Source organism: Danio aesculapii, chromosome 12 (genome assembly GCF_903798145.1).
Source record: "Danio aesculapii chromosome 12, fDanAes4.1, whole genome shotgun sequence".
In the NCBI taxonomy this organism is placed as follows: Eukaryota; Metazoa; Chordata; class Actinopteri; order Cypriniformes; family Danionidae; genus Danio; species Danio aesculapii.
Window position 1 is genome coordinate 15,027,510 of NC_079446.1, and position 21,172 is coordinate 15,048,681.

General features: G+C 36.9%; 1 protein-coding gene across 1 annotated transcript in view; it reads left to right on the forward strand.

Annotated features, from left to right (window-relative positions):
* oplah (5-oxoprolinase, ATP-hydrolysing) overlaps positions 1 to 21,172 on the forward strand; it is an 83,712-nt gene that overhangs the window by 60,196 nt on the left and 2,344 nt on the right. Inside the window, exons 18-26 of the mRNA XM_056469375.1 lie at positions 1,161 to 1,262; positions 3,720 to 3,894; positions 3,980 to 4,164; positions 4,649 to 4,795; positions 13,166 to 13,300; positions 14,866 to 15,015; positions 18,264 to 18,421; positions 18,498 to 18,658; positions 19,292 to 19,389. Of these exons, the coding sequence (XP_056325350.1) occupies positions 1,161 to 1,262; positions 3,720 to 3,894; positions 3,980 to 4,164; positions 4,649 to 4,795; positions 13,166 to 13,300; positions 14,866 to 15,015; positions 18,264 to 18,421; positions 18,498 to 18,658; positions 19,292 to 19,389 (1,311 nt within the window). The remainder of the gene's footprint in view (positions 1 to 1,160; positions 1,263 to 3,719; positions 3,895 to 3,979; positions 4,165 to 4,648; positions 4,796 to 13,165; positions 13,301 to 14,865; positions 15,016 to 18,263; positions 18,422 to 18,497; positions 18,659 to 19,291; positions 19,390 to 21,172) is intronic.

Sequence of the window (21,172 nt, forward strand, 5' to 3'; positions counted from 1 at the left end):
GTACTTTCCTCCCTTTATATTGTGCTCTCTACCCTTATGACTTGGTTTGTTCTGTGATTTGTAACTTTTCTATGTTTGTTCTTTTATGCTTTTGTTCTTGAGCTTTAAGAATCTCTTCTCCTTGTCCAGTTTATCGTTAATTAGTTATCCTTAATTATCCTTGTCTTAGTTATTATATTGCTATATTGTATTCCCTGGCCCTGTCATACCCTGCCACCTGTGAGTCCCGGGTTGCTAGTATTTTTTGCCTTAGTGCTGGATTGGCCATCTTCTCTGCTTTGTTCTGAGATCTTCAGTGCTCCCTCCAATGCCCCCACCTTCTGCCTGTAACAACACCGTTCTTATCAGTCTCCCAAACTGTGTTACACAGCCGTACAGTGCTGTTGCACTACCCACCATTACCACACTGTTGGACCGTTTGTTTGTTTTACCCCTGTCTGTCAATAACAACCCACACCCACCCTTTAACCTCATTCTGCGTTTGGGTCTTCTATCCAGAACACTGACAATAAATAAGCTTTTATTTCTTTAGCCAGTAGAAATGAGCTTAGTTTTTTGAGTCCCTGTATACAGACATTTTATTAACTATATAAAATTACTCCACAACTTAAATTGCATCGATAAAGCAAATTTGGAAGCATTTTTTTCACCTGTCCTCTTTCATGGACGCTCTTTTCATCTTTGTTTTTTTAAACCATTTAATCTTTGTCTATGAATTTTGCTAAATCTCGTGAAAAGTCCATCCCAGTATCTATGTTTCAAGGCATGTCATTGGCTGCTGATATCACGCCTTTATGTGCACATGCTCATGAACTCAGCATCAAAGCTAGACTTAACAGGGAAAGTTGAGGATCTTTGTCATGTTACTGACAAAGCCTAAATACACTGGTTTAGTTGTAAACATTAAACTAACCTTGTAATCCTTAGTTTTTTCAGGAACCAGTGCTTAACTAGTCAAGACTTGTCACTGAATCGACATGTCATTGGTTTTCTGGTGATTTTGAAGTGCTTTTATTATCCACATTTCTTTGGTCAGAAGTTTCTGATTAAATGTGAAATCAATACATGTAAATGTAAAAAGAAAAGACGTGACCTGGTGTAGTTCTAATGCACACAGTAATGTTTTTTGTTAGTTTGAAAATAAAATCTATTTATTACAGATAAAGGCAGCAGGAGGCAGCTTGAAGGAGGGAGATGTGATCCTCAGTAATCATCCATGTGCGGGTGGCAGTCATCTACCAGACCTCACTGTCATCACTCCTGTAGGTCACTCCTTTTCATTTAACATTAAAAAAAAATTAAGTCTAATTTTTTCTTATTGATGCATTTGGGATGTTTTACTTTTGATAACTTATCATTAATACAGTCATTTGATATAGCAAACGTTAATAAGTGCAATTTAAAATTTATTTTGCTGTCAAACTGTTTTCTAATTTACTATATTTTGAAAATGTAGTTTATGCAATGTCAACATATTAAATACAAAAGATTGCATGATTTCTTCATGATCCTTCAGAGATCTTCTTCGAGATCCTTCAGAAATCATTAAAATATGCTGATTTGGTATAAACATTTATTTTCAGTGTTTTTCTGCTTAATATTTTTGTGAAAATTATGATGTACTAATATTCAAATGTTTGAGGTGAAAAAATTTATGAAAATTCCAACCCAGGCTCATGAAAACATTATATACATTTCTGGAGAGAACCAAATATGTCCCAGGAGGTACGTTCTTTTACCGTTTTTGTTTTCACAAATCCACCAGAAGCCGCTATGTACGCTTTTTCAGATCTCAAATTTCTCGAGTGCCATTCGCGCCTGCTGTTCACGCGTAAATCTACTAGAGGCTGCTATGTAAACTTTTTTCAGATTTAAAATTTCTCTTGCGAGTACAGTTCACGCCTGCTGTTCTTACGTAAATCCACCAGAGGCCACTGTCGACTGACTGACTGAATGACTGACTGACTGACTGACTGACTGACTGACTGACTGACTGACTGACTGACCGATCGACTGACCTACCCTCCTTTTTCCCTAATCCCAACCGACAGTTTTAAAAAGCAATCTAGAAAAAGAAAAGCCCTTGCCTGATTTTTTTACCACGTTTTTAGTTTTTTTACCACATTCTCGCTGTTATTTATTTACCTGCTTTCTGGAACTGTTCTTTGCCGGATTCAAACCTCATTGTTGTGATCAACTACTGGAGCTACTGGACAAACTGGTAACAGTGGGAAAGCCATCCACATGGAGGTAAGCAGTGAGCTGGTAAGCGCGAAAATGAACAGCATCATACTGCCCCCTAGAGTTCGTTTTAAAGACGAATGCAGCCATATGTACTTCTGGTTACATAATTCGCGATTTCCAGAAATGGATATAGGACTACGTTTTCAGAATGAGCCTATATTGGAAAATTCATCAAAGAGACTTTTAATTGATCAAAAGTGAATTAGGCAGTTATAATGTTATTCATTCATTCAATCATTAATTATCCTTCGGCTTAGTCCCTTATTTATCAGAGGTCGCCACAGCGCAATGAACCACCATTTATAATGTTATTGTAATTTATAATATATTTATGTTTAATAAAATAAAGTGTTTTTTAAATCACAGTTCTCCTCAAAGAAAAAAATACATTTCACACAGCCACATTAAGCACCTAAAAGAGTTTTCAGTATTGATAAGTTATACAAACACAGTAACTGCTACAAATTAAAGCACTAAATTTGCATATTACAATTATTACAAAAATGTGACACTGAAGACTGAAATAATTGATGCTGAAAATTCAGCTTTATCATTATTAGAATATTTACATTTTAAAAAAATAGATAATACTTATTTTGCAATAACATAATAATCAACAGTGGTGGAAAGAGTACTGAAAAATCATACTTGGGTAAAAGTACTATTACTTGCCTAAAAATGTAGAGTAAACGTATCTGTTGTAAATATTACTCAAAGTATAAGTAAAAAGTAGACCGTCGTTGGACATTGATGTAGGCCTGACATTGGGTTCTGACATCAACCTCATTTTCATTTCCAAACAAAATGCAACGTCCCCACAGCATTGCGGTACGATGTCAATCTGACGTTATGTTGACGTCTTGTGCCTGCTGGGTGTTTAAGGCTATTTCAGTCATCATACAGTAAACATCTGTCATCAGTGACATGCATCTAAACAGTCTCTGGATCATTGCGTATAAAGATTTTGGACATCGTCCTGGACACTTTTGCTGCAATTTAATTGGACAGGAATCACAGGACAGAATTTTCTCATTTCTATAGACAGGAAAAAATAAAGTAGTGACTGCAGGTTGAAGGAAAGTAGTGGAGTAAAAGTATTAATACTGCACTAAAAATGTACTCAAGAGAAAGTAAAAGTACACATTTTTTAAATTACAATTCCTGAGAAAAACTACTCAATTACAGTAATTTGAGTATTTGTAATTTGTTACTTTACACCACTGATAAACAGTAATCAGATTTTCATTTAAATTGTAATACTACATTTTTACTGTATATTTATTAAATAAACAGATTTGATGAGCACAAGAGACTTCTTCCAAAAATAATAAGAACTTGTTACCACTAGTGTCCAGCATGTGCAGATGCCAATGAAAGCAATATGTAATACACTTTATTTGCTCCAATCAAAACATTTTGTGAAATTATATAATGGCTGTAAACTGATTGCATAATATTACTTCTGCCTTGTGCAGGTGTTTCGTGATGGCGTTAGTGCTCCTGTCTTCTTTGTGGCCAGTAGGGGGCATCATGCTGATATAGGGGGCATCACTCCAGGCTCCATGCCCCCTCACTCCACCTCTTTACAGCAGGAGGGTGCTGTCTTCACATCCTTCAAACTGGTCACTGGTGGAATCTTTCAGGAGAAAGGTGAGAAAGATACTGATACTAAATAACTACAATATTATAATAATCAGGGTAATCATGCAGGACTGTTTATGCTTATGTTCATCAGCTGTAACAGAAGCCCTTATGGCACCCGCACAATATCCAGGATGTTCTGGGACACGGAATCTTCGTGACAACCTGTCAGACCTACGGGCACAGGTAGCAGCCAATCAGAGAGGATGTCAGCTGGTGGGGGAGTTGATTACCAGCTATGGCCTGGATGTCGTCCAGGCTTATATGGGACATATTCAGGTGTGTATATTTGTGTGAGGTATTAAAGGGTCATTTCACCAAAAAATTTAAATTCTGTTTAATTACTCATGTTTTTCAAGCCTCCGAGACTTTCGTTTGGCTTCAGAAAACAAAATAATTTTTTTAGATGAAATCCAAGAGCTCTCTGACTATGGTCAAAAGACATTCAAAGTTCAGAAAAAGAACCAAAAACATTGTCAACACGCGAGCCAAGTTTTTGCCTGTATCAAACATGCACCTTGTTCTGATGCAGGAGAATTAAGTGAATAAAGTCATTTTTACTGTTTTTTGGTGCACATAATTGTTCATGGAACTTCGTATGATCACAGTTTGACCACTGAAGTCACATGAAATGTTTTGACAATGTTTTTGGTTCATTTACTGGATTTTAAACTCATTTACAATTTACAAATGATGAATATCTCGACTTGACGTTTATGCCATGGATTGCTTTCTCATCTTAAAATGTCTTTTGTATATCAAGAGTAATGCAGAGCTTGCAGTTCGAGACATGCTGAAAGATTTTGCTCTTCGGCGGAGAGAAAAAACAGGATCCCTTGAGGTTGAAGCAGAAGATCAAATGGATGATGGAACTCCGATCAGACTGAAGGTCCAGATCAATGAAGAACAAGTAAGAAGTCAACTCTTAGTTTAATTCTGGATTAGAATTTAGCATTTGATCATTTTACTCTTGGAGATGTCAAATATGTTTTTAATATTGAGATATTTTCCACCAATTTAATGCTAGTCACATTAACATGATCTGCCTTAGTTCCAACTAAGTTTTTGGTGTCATACATATATATTAAGTATATTAGAAACTGATCTACTGGGCTATCACAGTTGTTGCACAACTAAGGTTTGCAGAAGAGCATCTCTGAACACACAACTAGGACTGGGTGAAATTTTGATAACAATAATTATCATGAAATATATTTTTTTGATAAAACGATAATGACAGTTCGATAAGTGTTTGATAATGTTTATACACTATGTATAACGCTGCACAGGCATTTTTCAGCCTGCACTTCCGGATGCCACACATAGTACACGTACAAGTTTACAGCCATACAGTGTTAGTTGCACTTGAAAGAGTAAGAAAAAAATAAGTAAAAAAAAAAGGTCACAGTTTTTATTGATACTGGAGATACTTTTTTGCAATCCGACACAAAACAGAGCAACGTGCACTGCAAACTTCGAAGACTCGTGCCATCAAAAATAGGCAACACCACAAACCTGTTTCATCATTTAAAACAATGCCACCCTTATGAAGATGCTAAGAAATTACAGACCCACACAAGTGTTGGTAAATGTGGACCATCTACAAGCATCAGCGAAACTACCCAGTCTTATGTCATAATTTTCGAAAGCAGTGCCTTACAAGAAAAAAATTAAAAGACACTGTAATAGACCACATAATCTCAATAAACACTTGATGCTTGCTGTAAACTGCAGGCTGCATTATTTAAGGGCATTTGTTATGACATTGATACTGAGGAGAAATCAGATGCTCAAGACATAATTTTTTTAAATAATGACATATTAGAAAAACAGTGGATCATTAATTAAATCTTTATTTTCCATGGAACGAAACATCCACCCACACAATTGTGTAAGACGGGCACAAACAAAATGTATCTTTTTAAAAGTAATTTTGCTTTGTATAATTTGTATCTTAATTTTACTGTAATTTTGTTGGTCAGTTATCTACAACATAAACAAGAAGAACAAACAACATCTGAGGTGAAGTGCTTCAAAACATGTCCGCTATATGCTTTAAATCAATCCATTAAGCTGTTTCCACAGTTAGAATTTAATTCATTTAATCAAGTGGTTGGAATGAGCAGGACAGTCTTTACAAACTATTTTGCAGCATTGAAAGTATTAGATGACTTCAGAAGAACAAACTCATCGGAAGGATGAGAGAACTCATAAACTTGTTGTGTGAATGGATTATTAAAATGAGATTCTGCATAGGCCTATTCGTGCTAGTCTGTCAGATAAAATTGGTTAAAACACCCGCTGTTTGCAAAACAGGGTTTTATGCATCCCGCAATATGCAATGTCAAGAGGGTGACTCCATAAGGTAAGGTAACCTGCACACACTTGATTATGTAATGCGTGGACACATCTCACAGCGCAAAGCAAAATTTAACCTTTAAATGTTCACCTGTAGGGATTTTACCACAGAGTTGCAGAGACTAGAGGTGGGCATTGTCACTGGATGCACAATATCAGTGATCTTGTTTTCAGCATCAATTAATCTTCTTGTTAAGTCAGCAGAGAAATTGCGGCGTGGAGCAATCTTGGCCAATGGCAACCAGCAGGTACCTATAAGAGCATTTGTGGACGACCTCACCATCATGGCAAAATCAGTACCTGAAGGGAGATGGATTCTAGATGATCTAGGGGAACTCACTGATTGGGCACGGATGGGGTTTAAACCTGAGAAGTCCAGGAGCCTGGTATTGAGGAGGGGGTGCATTCAGGACCGGTTTCGGTTCAGAATAAAAGGTACCACCATCCCAACAGTCAGAGAGAAACCAGTCAAGAGTTTGGGGAAGTGGTATAGGGCAGACCTTAATGATAAGGAAAGCATGAGGCAAATGATTGTCCAGGTAGATACCTGGATGGCATCTTTAGAGAAGAGTGGCCTACCTGGCAAATATAAGGCCTGGTGTTACCAGCATGGAGTACTTCCTAGACTGCTCTGGCCTCTGCTTGTTTATAAGGGGCCTGTGTCTACAGTGGAGGGACTGGAGAGGAAGATGAACACATATCTACGATGGCTTCTTGTGCCAAGAAGCTTCTGCTCCATTGGTCTATACAGAACAGGCAGCAAGCTACAGCTACCAGTGACATCAGTCCTGGAGGAGTACAAAGTAATGAAAACTTGGCAGGCCATAATGTTGTGAGACAGTAAGGATGAAAAAGTATGCCAGGCAGACATTGTGGTTAGGGCAGGCCACAAATAGTCAGCTAATGAAGCGCTAAGGGATGCCGAGGAACGACTGCAGCATGCAGATATTGTTAGGAGAGTAGCACAGGGAAGGCTTGGATAGGACCCAAAGGAACGTCGCAGGCTAATACAAAGAGAGGTCCGCAAAGCAGAGGAGGAAACTCGGCGAGTTAAAGCTGTGGGCATGAACCTACAATACCCTGGGATGAAAGAATGGAGGAGGCCCATGAACGTAAGCTCAAGAAATATCAAAGTCTTATACTTGAGAGCCAGGAGAATGGATGGAGGGGCTGGAATTTACCAGTAGAGGTGGGTTGTAGGGAGTTTGCGGGAAAGTCACTCTGGAGAGCCCTCGGACGACTGGGAATTGAAGGAATGGCCAGGAAACGGCTTGTAGGAAAGGTTACTAAAGAGGCGGAAGCAACATCTCGCTGGATTTGGCTATAAAGGGAGGTTCGGTGGAAAAGCCAACCTGTTGAAAGACAAACCATACCATAGAGTTGGGTGGTGGTCAGCAGGAGTAGATCCAGGACGCTGGATCTGCTGTCAAGCCCTCCCGAGGTGTTATGGGCTTAAATCGGTGAAACATTAAGGAAAGGGGGGTGCCCATCTGATGACCGGCTGTAACCACCAACCCTTATATAGAGTATATCCCTAACTCCCTAACTGGTGCTGAAGGAAGAAAGGAGGAGCGAATTATGCCACTGGCCCACAGTTGGTGGAGGGCAGAGTACCTGTAAAGGTGGGCCAGTTGCGATGGTCCCATCGTATTTTGCATATGCTTAATCAGTCATCGGTAAGGTCCATCAATTAAAGGGTTATTGACAAATATATTAAAGGGTATTTCACCCTAAATTCACCATACTCACTATTAAAGGATAGTTCATCTAAAACTAAAATTCTGTCACTATTAACTCACCTTTTCTTGTTCCAAACCTGTTTACTTTGTCTTGATGTTGAACAATAATGTACAATAGGTTAATGTCTTTAGTTGTTGAAAACTTGAACCGTAAAGGCTGAAAAATTATTAAGATTGTTCTTTAGTTTATTATTTTTTTATTTATATTGTCAGACAGCTAAAACATTACACAAATTGTGGTAAATCAGCTGCACAAAGGGATGGTATGCTGAAAATCCTTTAAAATTGATAGATTAAAGACTTGACATTTATCATGATAATCATCGATATCGACTGATGTGAAAAAAATTATCTTGATATCGCCCAGCCTAGACATCAGACTTGAAGTCCACATGAACCAGAAGCTGTGACTATTTGTGACACAGTTCCTAGAGAAATGGAATATTAAATGAGAAAACAGTGGGCGTGGCTAGTTTTTTTCTGCAGCAAGCTGATTGGATGTAGTAAAGTAGGCATTTCATTCAGAAACATAAGGAAAAAGGTTTGGGGAAAGTTATTACAACCTAAAAGACACCTCCTCCTCACTCTTTCTGTTTGTTGTCAAATCTGACAGTTGGATCAGCGTGGTTAAATATGTTATACACGCCCAGTTCCTAAGGTATATGTAATCTGACAATTTTACTGAAAATAAACAGCATTTTTAGATTTCAATTAAAGATTAGAAGGGCGAAAAAATTTTTTTCTTAATGACACACACAGATGAATTGTTCATCATAAAACTAGCAAAGTAAGTTAACAAATTCATATGCTTATGTTTGATTTCATGAGTACTTTAAACCAGATGGGCTACAGCAGCAGAAAAACATACCAGGGGCCTCATGTATCAATGATGCGTACACAAAAACACCAGATTTCATGCTTACGTTTGGATTTACTAAAGATGAAATTAATGTGAGAATGTGCGTTGGTCCGCACCAACTTCATATCTGGCATACATGTACGTGTATTTCTTGTGTGTGTTTGTTTTATTTCCATTGGCGACTCCTAGAGGCAATTATGTTAAATTGCACACTACAAAGTATCTCTAAGACGTTCAATGGCAGCTGTCCCATACAGCAGTTTAACATGCCTACAATTTAACATGGGATCATCCGTATGTCTAGCAGGTATATAAGGTTTTCATACCATGCTCTTGACCAGCCAAACTTTAAAGTGCAATTTGCAGCGATCGCCGGTTGTCCAATGTAATCGGACTGCATGCACACTGCTATAAAGGCGCCATCTGCATACGTGAATCGGAAACATTTCCATTCAATAAATTTTCAAATAATATGTGATGCTCAAATGCGCTTAACAAATATTGGGGCAAGGTGGCCTGGTCAACCCATGATTAATTTATCCTCACAAACAGCATGGTTGGGATGAGGCTCCAAGGTGGCAGGGTGTGCGATGGGCGGCATCTTGGTGAGTGATGCATTTAAAGATATTATTCCAGCTAAGTTTATTTTATTTTATTTTATTGAGCGTAATTATTTAACTGCATATCAGGGAACCGCGGTTATCCATTTAAAGATGTGGCTGTAAACCCCCCTCAACAACCCACAAACTGACCAAGAGCACAGATATAATGATGCCCATTCTCGCACTCGATCAGTTGTAGAGCGGGCGATTGGGCAGCTGAAATGCTGTGGTGCTGCCTTGATAAGAGCGGAGGGGTGCTGCTATACCGCCCTAACGTGTATAACACAGTTTTTCTCCAGTCTACCTTCGATAGGAGCACCTCCAATTTACATTCTGTGAAGTTTCTCTTCTTGCTTTTTTCCTTTGGTTTTGCCATAGTGGAGTCATTACCATATTTATACGGGGGAGGAGTCAGGGAGGGGTTTGCTGTCGTGCACGTGTGCTCAGTTTCATGTTAATTCGAATGCATTTACAGCTTTGTCTGTACGCAATGTTTTAGTATTGATTCAACGCAAGTCTTTGTAAATGAGGCCCCAGGTCCTTCTCCAGTCATCTTAAGAACAGGAAACCGAGGCTTCATTTTGTAGTTTGTCAAAGTAGACTGGAAAAAGTTTCCTGATTTCTGTTGCAATAGTTGTGAAATGTATTGACTAATTGGGCTGTACATCCGTAATGCTCTACTGGATTGAGATCTGATGGCTGTGGAGGCCATTTGGCTATAGTGATCTCATTGTGATTAAGGCTCTCAAAAAATCTAATTTCGAATATTCATTGAATTTCTAAAAATAAAAAAAATAAAAAGTTAACAATAAAATAATTGACACAACCAAGTAAGTTGCAATTAAAACAAAGCATTTGAAAATTGTGTAATAAACTGCTCCTGCTTCACTCTTGAAGAGTTGAGGGCCATGACAAGGAGTCTGGATTAAAGTAGTCAAGGTTTACTACATTTTAAACTGCAAATACCAGACAATCGCTACCTACTACAAAACAGGAAGAAATCATCTAAAAACTAAACGTCCTTAAAAAAAAGTAAGTGTTACTTAATTTCAATTAACAATTCGATGCTTGATCTGGTTTTTATTTGTAAATTATGCTTGCTTGTGCCCTCTTGCATAGCAAACAATACTGTAATTTTTCCTGTTACATTTAAATATTGCCTAGTTGTTGCAAAAAATTCCCCCACACTTCTATGCCAGCACCACAGACTGAATCATTGATACAGACAAGATGGATTCGCTTTAATGTTTAATGTTTTAAGCCTATTTTAACCTTACTGTACAACTATTGCAGCAGGAAACACAACTCAGGAAATCTCAGGAATCAGGAAACTCTTTTCCAAGCTATTATTCCATTTTGACAAACTTGTAGCCTCGGTTTCCTGTTCTTAGCTGACGGGAGAAGGACCTGGTGTGCTTCTCGGCTGCTGTAACCCATCTGGTTTAAGTAAGGTGTGTTGTGTGTAGAGATGCTCTTCTGCAAACCTTGGTTGTAACAAGTGGTTATTTTAGTAACAGTTGCTTTCAATCATCTTAAAACACTCTCAACCCTCTAACCTCTGGCATCAACAAAGCATTTTTGACCACAGAACTGCCATGCGCTGGATATTGTGTCTTTAGCATATGATTATCTGATAGTTATTTATGAAAATCCCGGTATATTGGCAGTTACTAAAATACTCATACCAGCCCATCTGGCACTAACTCTCTTGTTAAGTCACTTATATCACCTTACTCCACTATTCTAATGCTGGGTATGAACTTCAGAAGATTGTAATGACCATCATTATGATTATGAGGAGTTTGAATTGTATAGTGAACATTTTGAATGGTAGTTTGGACATACTATATTTCCCTTTTTGCCTTTTATTACATGACCTACCTGTGTCAGTTGCATCACTTTACTTCTATTTATAAATTCTAATATTTCCACTTTGAGACTCTGCTGTCCTTCAAATTTTTTTTATATTTTCAATTTGAATTAGGGCTGCACAATATGTTGTTTCAGCATCGATATCGTAATTTGTGCATTCACAATATTCACATCGCAAGATATGCAATGTTGAGTCTGAACTACAGTTGACTAGAATTTTCATCTTGTTTCTAGTCTAAAAATCTACATTTCAAAGTGAAAATCAGATTATTTTACTTATCCCCTGGCTGTTTTAAAGAAAAACTCTTAATTTTGACCTATTTCTTCTGAAGTTACAAACAAAACAATATTGTTACTTGATCTAAGAATTTTTAGATGTTAGAAACGAGACAAAATAAAGTAAGAAAAACATGTTTTGCATTGTGATTATTCAATTTTTGTACATGAATACTGTTAGACCCTTCAGAAAACTTCTTATGAATCTTGTGAAACTGTATTTATTTCACAATATTTAATCGCAGAAAAATAAAATATCACAATATCATATTTTTCCACTATCGTGCAGCCCTAATTTGAATAATTCAGTTACTCACTCATATAGACTTTGCATGTTTGATGAATCAGCATTTTTGAAGAATCTCTTGATCAAATTATTCAGTGAGAAGTGTTTCATACACAAATTATATATAAATGTAACAAAATGTTAAAAAAGGACACTGATTTTCTGGGTCTACTGGGATCTACTGGGATTTTCACACATAAACATCACTATGGTTTACAGAGAATAGTTCTGTGGGTGCAAATGCCTTGTTGATGCCAGAGGTCAGATGCGAATTGCCAGACTGGTTCGAGCTGATAGAAAGGCAACAGTAACTCAAATAACCACTCGTTACAACCAAGGTCTGCAGAAGAGCATCTCTGAACGCACAACACGTCGAACCTTCAGGCGAATGAGCTACAGCAGCAGAAGACCACACCAGGTGCCACATCTGTCAACTAAGAACAGAAAACTGAGGCTACAATTCACACAGGCTCACCAGAATTGGACAATAGAAGATTGGAAAACGTTGCCTGGTCTGATGAGTCTCGATTTCTGCTGTGACATTCGGATGGTAGGGTCAGAATTTGGCGTCAACAACATGAAAGCATGGATCAATCCTGCCTAGTATGAATAGTTCAGGCTGGTGGTGGTAGTTTAATGGTGTGGGGAATATTTTCTTGGCTCACTTTGGGCCCATTAGTACCAATTGAGTATCGTGTTAATGCCACAGCACACCTGAGTATTGTTGCTGACCATGTCCATCCCTTTATGACCACAGTGTACCAATCTTCTGATGGCTACTTCCAGCAGAATAACGCACCATGTCATAAAGCAAGAATCATCTCAGACTAGTTTTTTTGAACATGACAATGAGTTCACTGTACTCAAATGGCCTTCACAGTCACTAGAACTCAATCCAAAAGAGCACTTTTATCGGTGGAATGGGAGATTTGCATCATGGATGTGCAACTGACAAATCTGCAGCAACTGCGTGTGCTATCATGTCAATATGGACCAAAATCTCTGAGAAATATTTCCCGTCCTTGTTAAAAACATGCCACGAAGGATAAAGGCAGTTCTGAAAGCAAAAGGGGGTCCAACCCAGTACTAGTAAGCTGTACTTAATAAATGAGTGTATACAAAGCATACATGGGTCACGTAAAAACCCAGTGCAAATATACGTACTTTTATGCCCCCAATAGAAAAACCTGCTTGAATTCCTATAGTGATGTATTGATATTAAAAGAACATCTTTTACATTGCAGTAGTAATGATTATTATTTCTGTCCATTTTTGTGTCTGTCTACAGGGAAGCGCCGTGTTTGATTTCACTGGTACAGGGACAGAAGTTTGGGGCAACTGTAATGCCCCTCGTGCCATTACACTTTCTGCCCTAATATACTGTCTGAGATGCATGGTGGGCCAGGACATCCCCCTTAATCAGGTGACATACAAACTTGGGGATTATGTTTGAAGAATTTGTCACAGTAAAGATGTAGAATCTTTAATAACAGTAAAGTAAGGAAATCAAAGGTGACAAGATGGAGGTTTGAGGAGAGAAGTGAGAAACACCTTGTGTATAGCACTGCTGATTATTTCCCGTTTTCAGAAATTACAAAGACATTCTGCTCAGTGGCATCAATGAAAGTGTAGTCATTGTTATGCATATTTTAAATGCCAAAGTGTTACATGTACTTGCAGGTAAATAAAAAGACTGTGGTGGGAAATGCAGATTCTGCTCTGTCCAAAGAAAAGGCCGTGATTATTTGTAGCATTAGCATTATCTGCATAAACACTATACCACAAGAATGAAGAGACGTTTCCAGAGTACTTCATTCTTATTGGTCAATCACAGTATTGTAATAGATAGATGGGTAGGTAGGAAGGACTGTCCCCATCAGTGTTTTTGAGTCATTTAACACTTAATATCGGAGTGTTGATTCAGTCTTTCGGTCATGAATTCATACATTTTAACTTGAAATATCAATGGACAAAACAATGTTCAGATAAATTTTTATTTTTCAACAACTGATAATAAAGAAATGAGTAAGTTGGGGAGAGTGAAATACTGAGGATGGAATGTCCATATTCTTCACACATTTATAATGTAAAAAAAAAAATAAATAAAAAAAAAATAAAATAATAATAAAAAAAAAAAAAAAAAAAAAAAAAAAAAAAAAAAGACTAGGGCTGCTCCCGAAATCGCTTACTTTCATACTATACAGTACACTAAAATCAGTATGCGAGCCAAGTAGTACGTCCGAATTTATAGAATTCGAAAATCTGTATGCCAAAAGTACCCAGATGACTTACTACTTCCGGCAAGATTCTGAAGTGCACCTCCCATGCATGCGTCGCTATCCCATGATACCCCGCGAGAGAATTCATGAATGGGAGTAAAGCGGCGCAACTGACGCAGGTAGGTCACACGACCATGACAAAATGGTGGATGTAGTATGTCCGAATCCCATTCATAATCCCATTCTTACATTCATACTGTATAGAATGTACTTTTATAACAGCCGAGTAGTATGTTTAAATTCAAATGCAGTACCTACTGAGTAGTAGGTGGTTTCGGATGCTGCTTTTGTACCAAATCATAATTACAATCACCTGTTAACATCACCTGCTTCAAATCACATCATTATTTAATCAATTTACCTGATTACTAGCCCCAAACTTTTCCTGTTCCAACTTTTTTGGAATGTGTTGCAGGGCAAGAAAGGATGTATATTTACGAATGAAATGAAGTTGACCAAACAAAACATGAAATATTTTAGTGTTCATATTGTCTGCAATGTAATACAATTCACAGTAAATTAGGAAATTACTACTTTATTTTTTATTTGAGTTTTCCATATTGTCCCAACTTTTTCTAAATTGGGGTTGTAATAATAATAAAAAAACCTGTCATAAATGTGATTACTAATACTATAGCAAGTTCATTTAATTGAAAAATCTTTTGAATATTGAATTCTCTTTGTGTGATTGATATATTTTGGGTTTTAGGGCTGTCTTGCCCCCGTTAAAGTCATCATTCCCCCTGGCTCGATCCTGCAGCCATCTCAGAATGCTGCAGTAGTGGGTGGTAATGTACTGACCTCACAGAGAGTGGTGGACGTCATCTTCAACGCCTTTCAAGTGTGTGCTGCCTCACAGGTACATTACATCAGTCAAAACTATCAATATTTACACTAGCTGATGAAATCCCCTTGTGCTACTGAACTCTCAAGGCAAAGTATGGATCTAGATTTCAGACCAAATTCACTCAAACTTGGAGATAATTATCTATATATATGCAGCATATACTCTGTGTATGCACAAGAAATGTATTTAACCTGTTAATTCACTGGGTTTGTCAATTGCCACTGCATGTTTAAAACAATTCTATTGTATTCTTAAATTAACCAATCTAATATTGACAAACAATATATCGTTGGAAAGCTAAAAGAGTGTACTTTTCATTACACAATTATTGTTTTCAGGAAATATTATGTAGTGACAATAATTTATATTATTTTTTGTGACAAGAAAAGGTAGCAAAAACATGGTTCACACAGTCATGGTAAACCTGGAAAAGTCATGGAATTTTGGCATGGCATTTTCCAGGCCTGGAAAAGTTTTGGAAAAACAGAAAAACCAAGGTTTTGGAAAAGTCATAGAAATTACATTTACATTAGTCATTTAGCTGACATTTTTGTCTAAAGCGACTTAATCACACTAGAGCTTGTGCGTGCAAACTTCTGCCGTACGGTGCTGTGAAAATGGGTGGTATTAAACAATATGATTAGATGGTAATAAAAGTGAGCGATTACTCCAAATTTTTAAATTCTTATTTTATTTTATCTTATATTGGTCTAACGAATCATGTGATGCGATTTCGCAGGTAAGAATTCACCAAGCTTGAACTTTCGAATGCAGTGAAATGCGAAACTTGTCGCACGTGCTTGCTTTTCTGGTCTGCCGGATTTGCATATTATATTCAACAAAGGCGACAACACCAAAGCTCCAAAAATGCAAAAATTTTTTTAATTAAAAAGGCTGATACAAAGCGTGTAACGTGCTCCTTTTAGTACACTTCCGGATCACATGATATCCTTTCGCATTAAAAAAAAAAAAAAAAAAAAAAAAAAAATATATATATATATATATATATATATATATATATATATATATATATATATATATATATATATATATATGTGCACACACATATATGTATGTGCTTCTTTTCTTGGCCAAAAACATGGTTTCACATAATTAGTGCTGCTGTGTAAGCATCATCTATTTTCGGTAAATATAAAATAAATTGAAACTAAAGAGATTGTTGCATATTTTATAACTATATGATTTACCACCTATACGTAGACATAACATGAAACATTAGGTCATGAAAATTGACTCAAGTCCTGGAAAAGTCAGGGAATTTTTGTAGTAAAAATGTGGTGGAACCCTGAAAAAAAACAGAAACAACTAAAGTATACCAGTTATTGAACCCTTTGTTATGAAAAGCCAATGAGTAGATGACATCAGGCTTTTATTCCATATGATTTTTTGGGTGAACCACCTATTTATTAAAGTGTAAAACCTTTATTGCTGTACATTTTTATTACAATAAACTTTAACAACTATAACTTTTTTTTTGTTAATTTTTTATTTACCTTTAACATCTCATCTATAAAACATGAGTATAGGACTATATTTAAAAGCAGTTCAGAAATATATTTATTGGAATTTAGACATTACCTTTTCAAGCCTACATTTAAAAATTGGCTTGACTGTTAACAGATTTTAAGATCCCCTATTATGCTATAAAAAGGTCATATTTTGGTTTTGGTTGCTCCAACAACAGGCTGATATGCATGCAAGGTCAAAAAATACTTTCATTGTCTTATAATATGCATTTATTTTTACCTAATTATCCCAACGACTCCCATATGAATGTTCAGCGATTCATTTATTCCAAACCACTCCTTAGCACGATGCTAATCTGCGCTGATTTGTCCGATGACCCAGTTTGTTGTGATTGGTAGACTGCATTCAGCGCGAGACAGAGAGAATCGCCCACCCCGGCTTATCAACATTGTTGAAGTGGTCAGAGCCCAGAGTATATGTGTAAACCCAATGCATAAGTACATCAAAGCAATGCAGATAAACATCAGCATATTGCTCTATTCTGAAACATGTCACACATTCATTATTAATTCACACAGTGGCAAAAGCAACGAACACATAGCAATGACAAACGGCAGAGGATTGCAAGCTCACAAATGCGTTTAAATCTGTAAAGAAAGATGCTATATGAGAATATAAAGAGTTAACCTGATACACTACAAGCCACATGGAATGGTTACAAGTAACAAAACACAATTAAATACACACTTGGCAAGCTAGAAAAAACAAGGAGGCAACCATTTTAATTGCACTTACACTTGTATAATGGAGGAAGAAACTGGTCCATGAACTGTGTACTGTAAAGTTCCTGTCAAGTTTGACAAAGTCCCATACATCGATAGTATTTTCTGATCCTAACTTTAACAAACCGACGACGAATCACCTGTTGTAAGCTTGTAGATTGCTGTAGCACTGGTCAGAAAAATTACGGGAACACATTACAAGGCTGAGGCAATAATGCTGTGCTGAGGTATTTTTGAAAAAATAATCTTCAGCCACTGAAGCCTGATTTAATACTTCAGCGTCAAGTGATTGGCATGACACAACAGTCTCCATCTGGAGCTCCTTCATGGGACTCCACGCTTGTAAACGCTCGCTGCATTGGCTTCGCGCTGCTCTCACCTCCACCCACACTCATCAGCGCTACCAAGCCGACCAATTAACAGAGCTTGCGCTATGCGTCGTTGCGACCTGTAGTTACATTTTTTGAGAGGTTCGCGTCATCGTTGTTGATGGCCTCGGTGAGGGCTATGCGTCAACACGTAGGCTGCGCCATAGCATATGCGTGCGCTTGACGCAGAAGTATAAATCACAGCCTCATCTTTGGGTATTGAAAATAAAACTAACTTTCCCTCACTCTTCAGAGCACAGTGATCTGCTACAGTGTTTGTCTTCTTTTTTTGCTACAGTGTTTGTGGCCGGGGATTTCAATTTTCCCGGGTCTGCGCGTGCAACAAATGTACCGAGTTTGAGTTCCGTAACGGCGTCACGCCAACATGGCTAAAGATTCATTACCCCGACGATTCATTTAAACCACAGTGTTGCACACTGCATGGAAGGTCATTTTCAAAAACCCATAATAGGGGCTCTTTAATATCTATCCAACTTGTACATATATATTTTGCAACATATATTATATAGAATTTGTGATGCAAGTATACTGTATGTAAGCAGGTACAGTAGTATATTTTACATCCAAGCTTTTATTATATAATCTCTTATTATTTTCTAAGGGTTGCATGAACAATGTGTCATTTGGCTGTGAGAAAAGCGGTTACTATGAGACGGTTGCTGGTGGAGCAGGGGCAGGGCCAAGCTGGAACGGACGTAGTGGGATTCACACTCATATGACAAACACTCGCATCACTGACCCTGAGATCCTGGAGAGCAGGTCTGAAAATTTAACAGAATTATACGAACATTATATTCATTCTTAGGCGAAGAACTTAAAGTCAATTTGATTTCAGGTATCCAGTGATTCTTGAGCAGTTTTCTCTGCGGCCTGATTCTGGAGGGGCAGGTCTGTACCGTGGTGGTGATGGTGTGATCCGGAAACTGCGATTTCGTAGTCCAGTGGTTCTGTCGGTACTGACGGAAAGACGCTCTACAAAACCCTATGGCCTACATGGTACCTTCATCTTCAGTATATTTATATGCTCTGCAAAAAATATTAGATGACTTTACGTAAAAAAAGCGAGTTAACCAACTGCTTTTAAAGCAATTAGTTGACTTTACTTGGAAAAAGTCAATCAACCTGTTGTCTCCATATTTTTAAGGCATAGTTCTATATTGAAAATTCATTTTCATTTACTCACTCTTGACTTGAATTTTAAAAACTTATAGTCATCCATATTATAAAAAACTGATACAATGGTTTCTAATACAAGTCAATTGTTTCAGGTTTCAAACATTTTTCAAAATATATTTTTTTGTGTTCAACAAAACAAAAAAACTCAAACAGGTTTGGAATAAGTCAAGGGTAAATAAATGATGACAGAATTTTATTTTTTTGGTGAACTTTTATTTTAAGTAAACAAACTGTGCATAATAATTAAAATTAAGTAAGAATTGCAACATTTTCAAGTTAATATGGGCTTATTCCTTTTTTTTTGTAAGGTCAACTTGTTGCTTTTAAAGGGTTTACTCACTTTAGTAAAGTAAAAACTTTTGTAATTAAAGTAATTAATTGCTTTTTACAATGTGTATTATCTGCTTACTTCTACGTACAGTGTGCATTAACTATAATTCTTGACTGTTCTAGGAGGTAAAAATGGAGCACCTGGGCTAAATTTGTTACATAAAACAGATGGTAGAGTCTTAAATTTAGGGGCCAAGACTACCATCAGCCTGGATCCTGGGGTAAGACAACCTTTCTGTGTTTTTACATACTTTTCTCAAAGTTGGTAAAGAATCATTAAACCTTCTTTAAGCAGCTGTTAGTTCTCCCCACAGTTTGGGAAAATGCTATAAAAATTGTTGGGGGAAACATAACGTGTTTAGTTTTGTTTCATTCTCAGAGTTATGTTAAAAGGTTTGTTCACCCAAAAATGAAAATGTCATCATTAATTCCATTCCATTACCTTTCCAATCCCCTGAGATCTTTGTTCTTCTTTGGAACAGAATTTAAAATATTAAGATATTACTATATTTAGCTCTCTGACAAGACATTCAAAGTCCAGAAAAAGAACCAAAAAGATTGTAAAACTTCAGTGGTTCAGATGTAATCATATGAAGCTCCAAGAACACATTGGGGTGCCAAAAAAACTGTATAAATGAATTTGTATGTATGTATTTTCTGTGTCAGATTAAGGTGTGCTACAGGGAACACAGTTTGCAAGATGTGTGTCCACAACGTGTTGCTAGTTTTAGACCAACGCAACCCTAATTTTCCCGTTTTCCACCACGTTGTTTAAATAGCAAATCCATTTGTGCCACTTTGTGGACTCATGGGTGTTCTGGTCTGGAAAACAGATGTGTTAAGGCGCATTGTTGGTGCGTTGCAATTTTGAGGAACTAAAATAGACTGCTCAATTGACCAGCTGAAAGCAGGTCTAAAGTCCAGCGCAAAACACGTTAGTTGTGCGCCTCGCTTTAACATTGCTTTAAACATGCAGGATGTAGAGCAATACAGAAATATCTTTACAAATAAAAAATAATTAAATGATTAAAATGTTACAAAAATTATATTTTCTACATAAAACACTGATTCTGATTCTGACAAACATAAAAACCATACCTCATGCCTTCTTCACCTTGGGGGCTTTTTTTAAGTTTATTTATGAAAACTTGCTTTTGTATAATGTTGTTGTTGTTATTATTATTATTATTATTATTATTATAAGTAGTATTTATTATATGCATATTTAAATTTATTTTATTAGAAACTAGCTTAGATTTGTCCTCCTGTCTGGTTTTGGACCATATGGGGCATAGGACATGGCTTTGAATATAACTCAGTTTTTTGACCACACTTTGTTATTAATGTTCATTTATTTGTTTGCTGGAAATTAGAACTGAATCTTTGTGCTTAACAAACTAAATTAATTATGTAGGCTAATGGATGTCTTCAGTGGAGATCGTACAACACCGTTTCCTTATCCACGAAAGAGAGAAAGTGAAATTAAAGGCCAAATGGAGGAGGCTTATTTTTTATCCTTGCAGTACACATGTTCTGTTTAACTGTTTTCTTAACTGTTTTGAAATGTTCAGTTTCTCCACTTACAAAGTCCGCCATGTAAATAGCAAATACATCATGGAGCTCTTAAAGGGAATGGGAGATGAGACTCTGATTGGTTTATTCTCAAAATACACCTTTAACTCATTAAGAAAATAAGCTCAACCCTTTTAGACCATGCACCGCAGCGCAGAGGGTATTTTTTCATAGCAAAAGTCAACATAGCAAAAGTGGATTCGGACACACCCTTAATGCTTTTGTGCCATGTGCTTCAGACTTTGCGCTTAGTTTGTTAAAATAGAGCCCGATGTATTGCCTAATAAATGCACTGATTTGTCACAGAAGAGAAAATAAAGGCAATATATGCAAAACTAGTTACCTTTCGTTGAAACCTGCCATTTTAAACCTTGTGCTTTATTTGAAAAAATGATACATGAAGGTCCTTAAATGATTTTTGTATAAAAAACT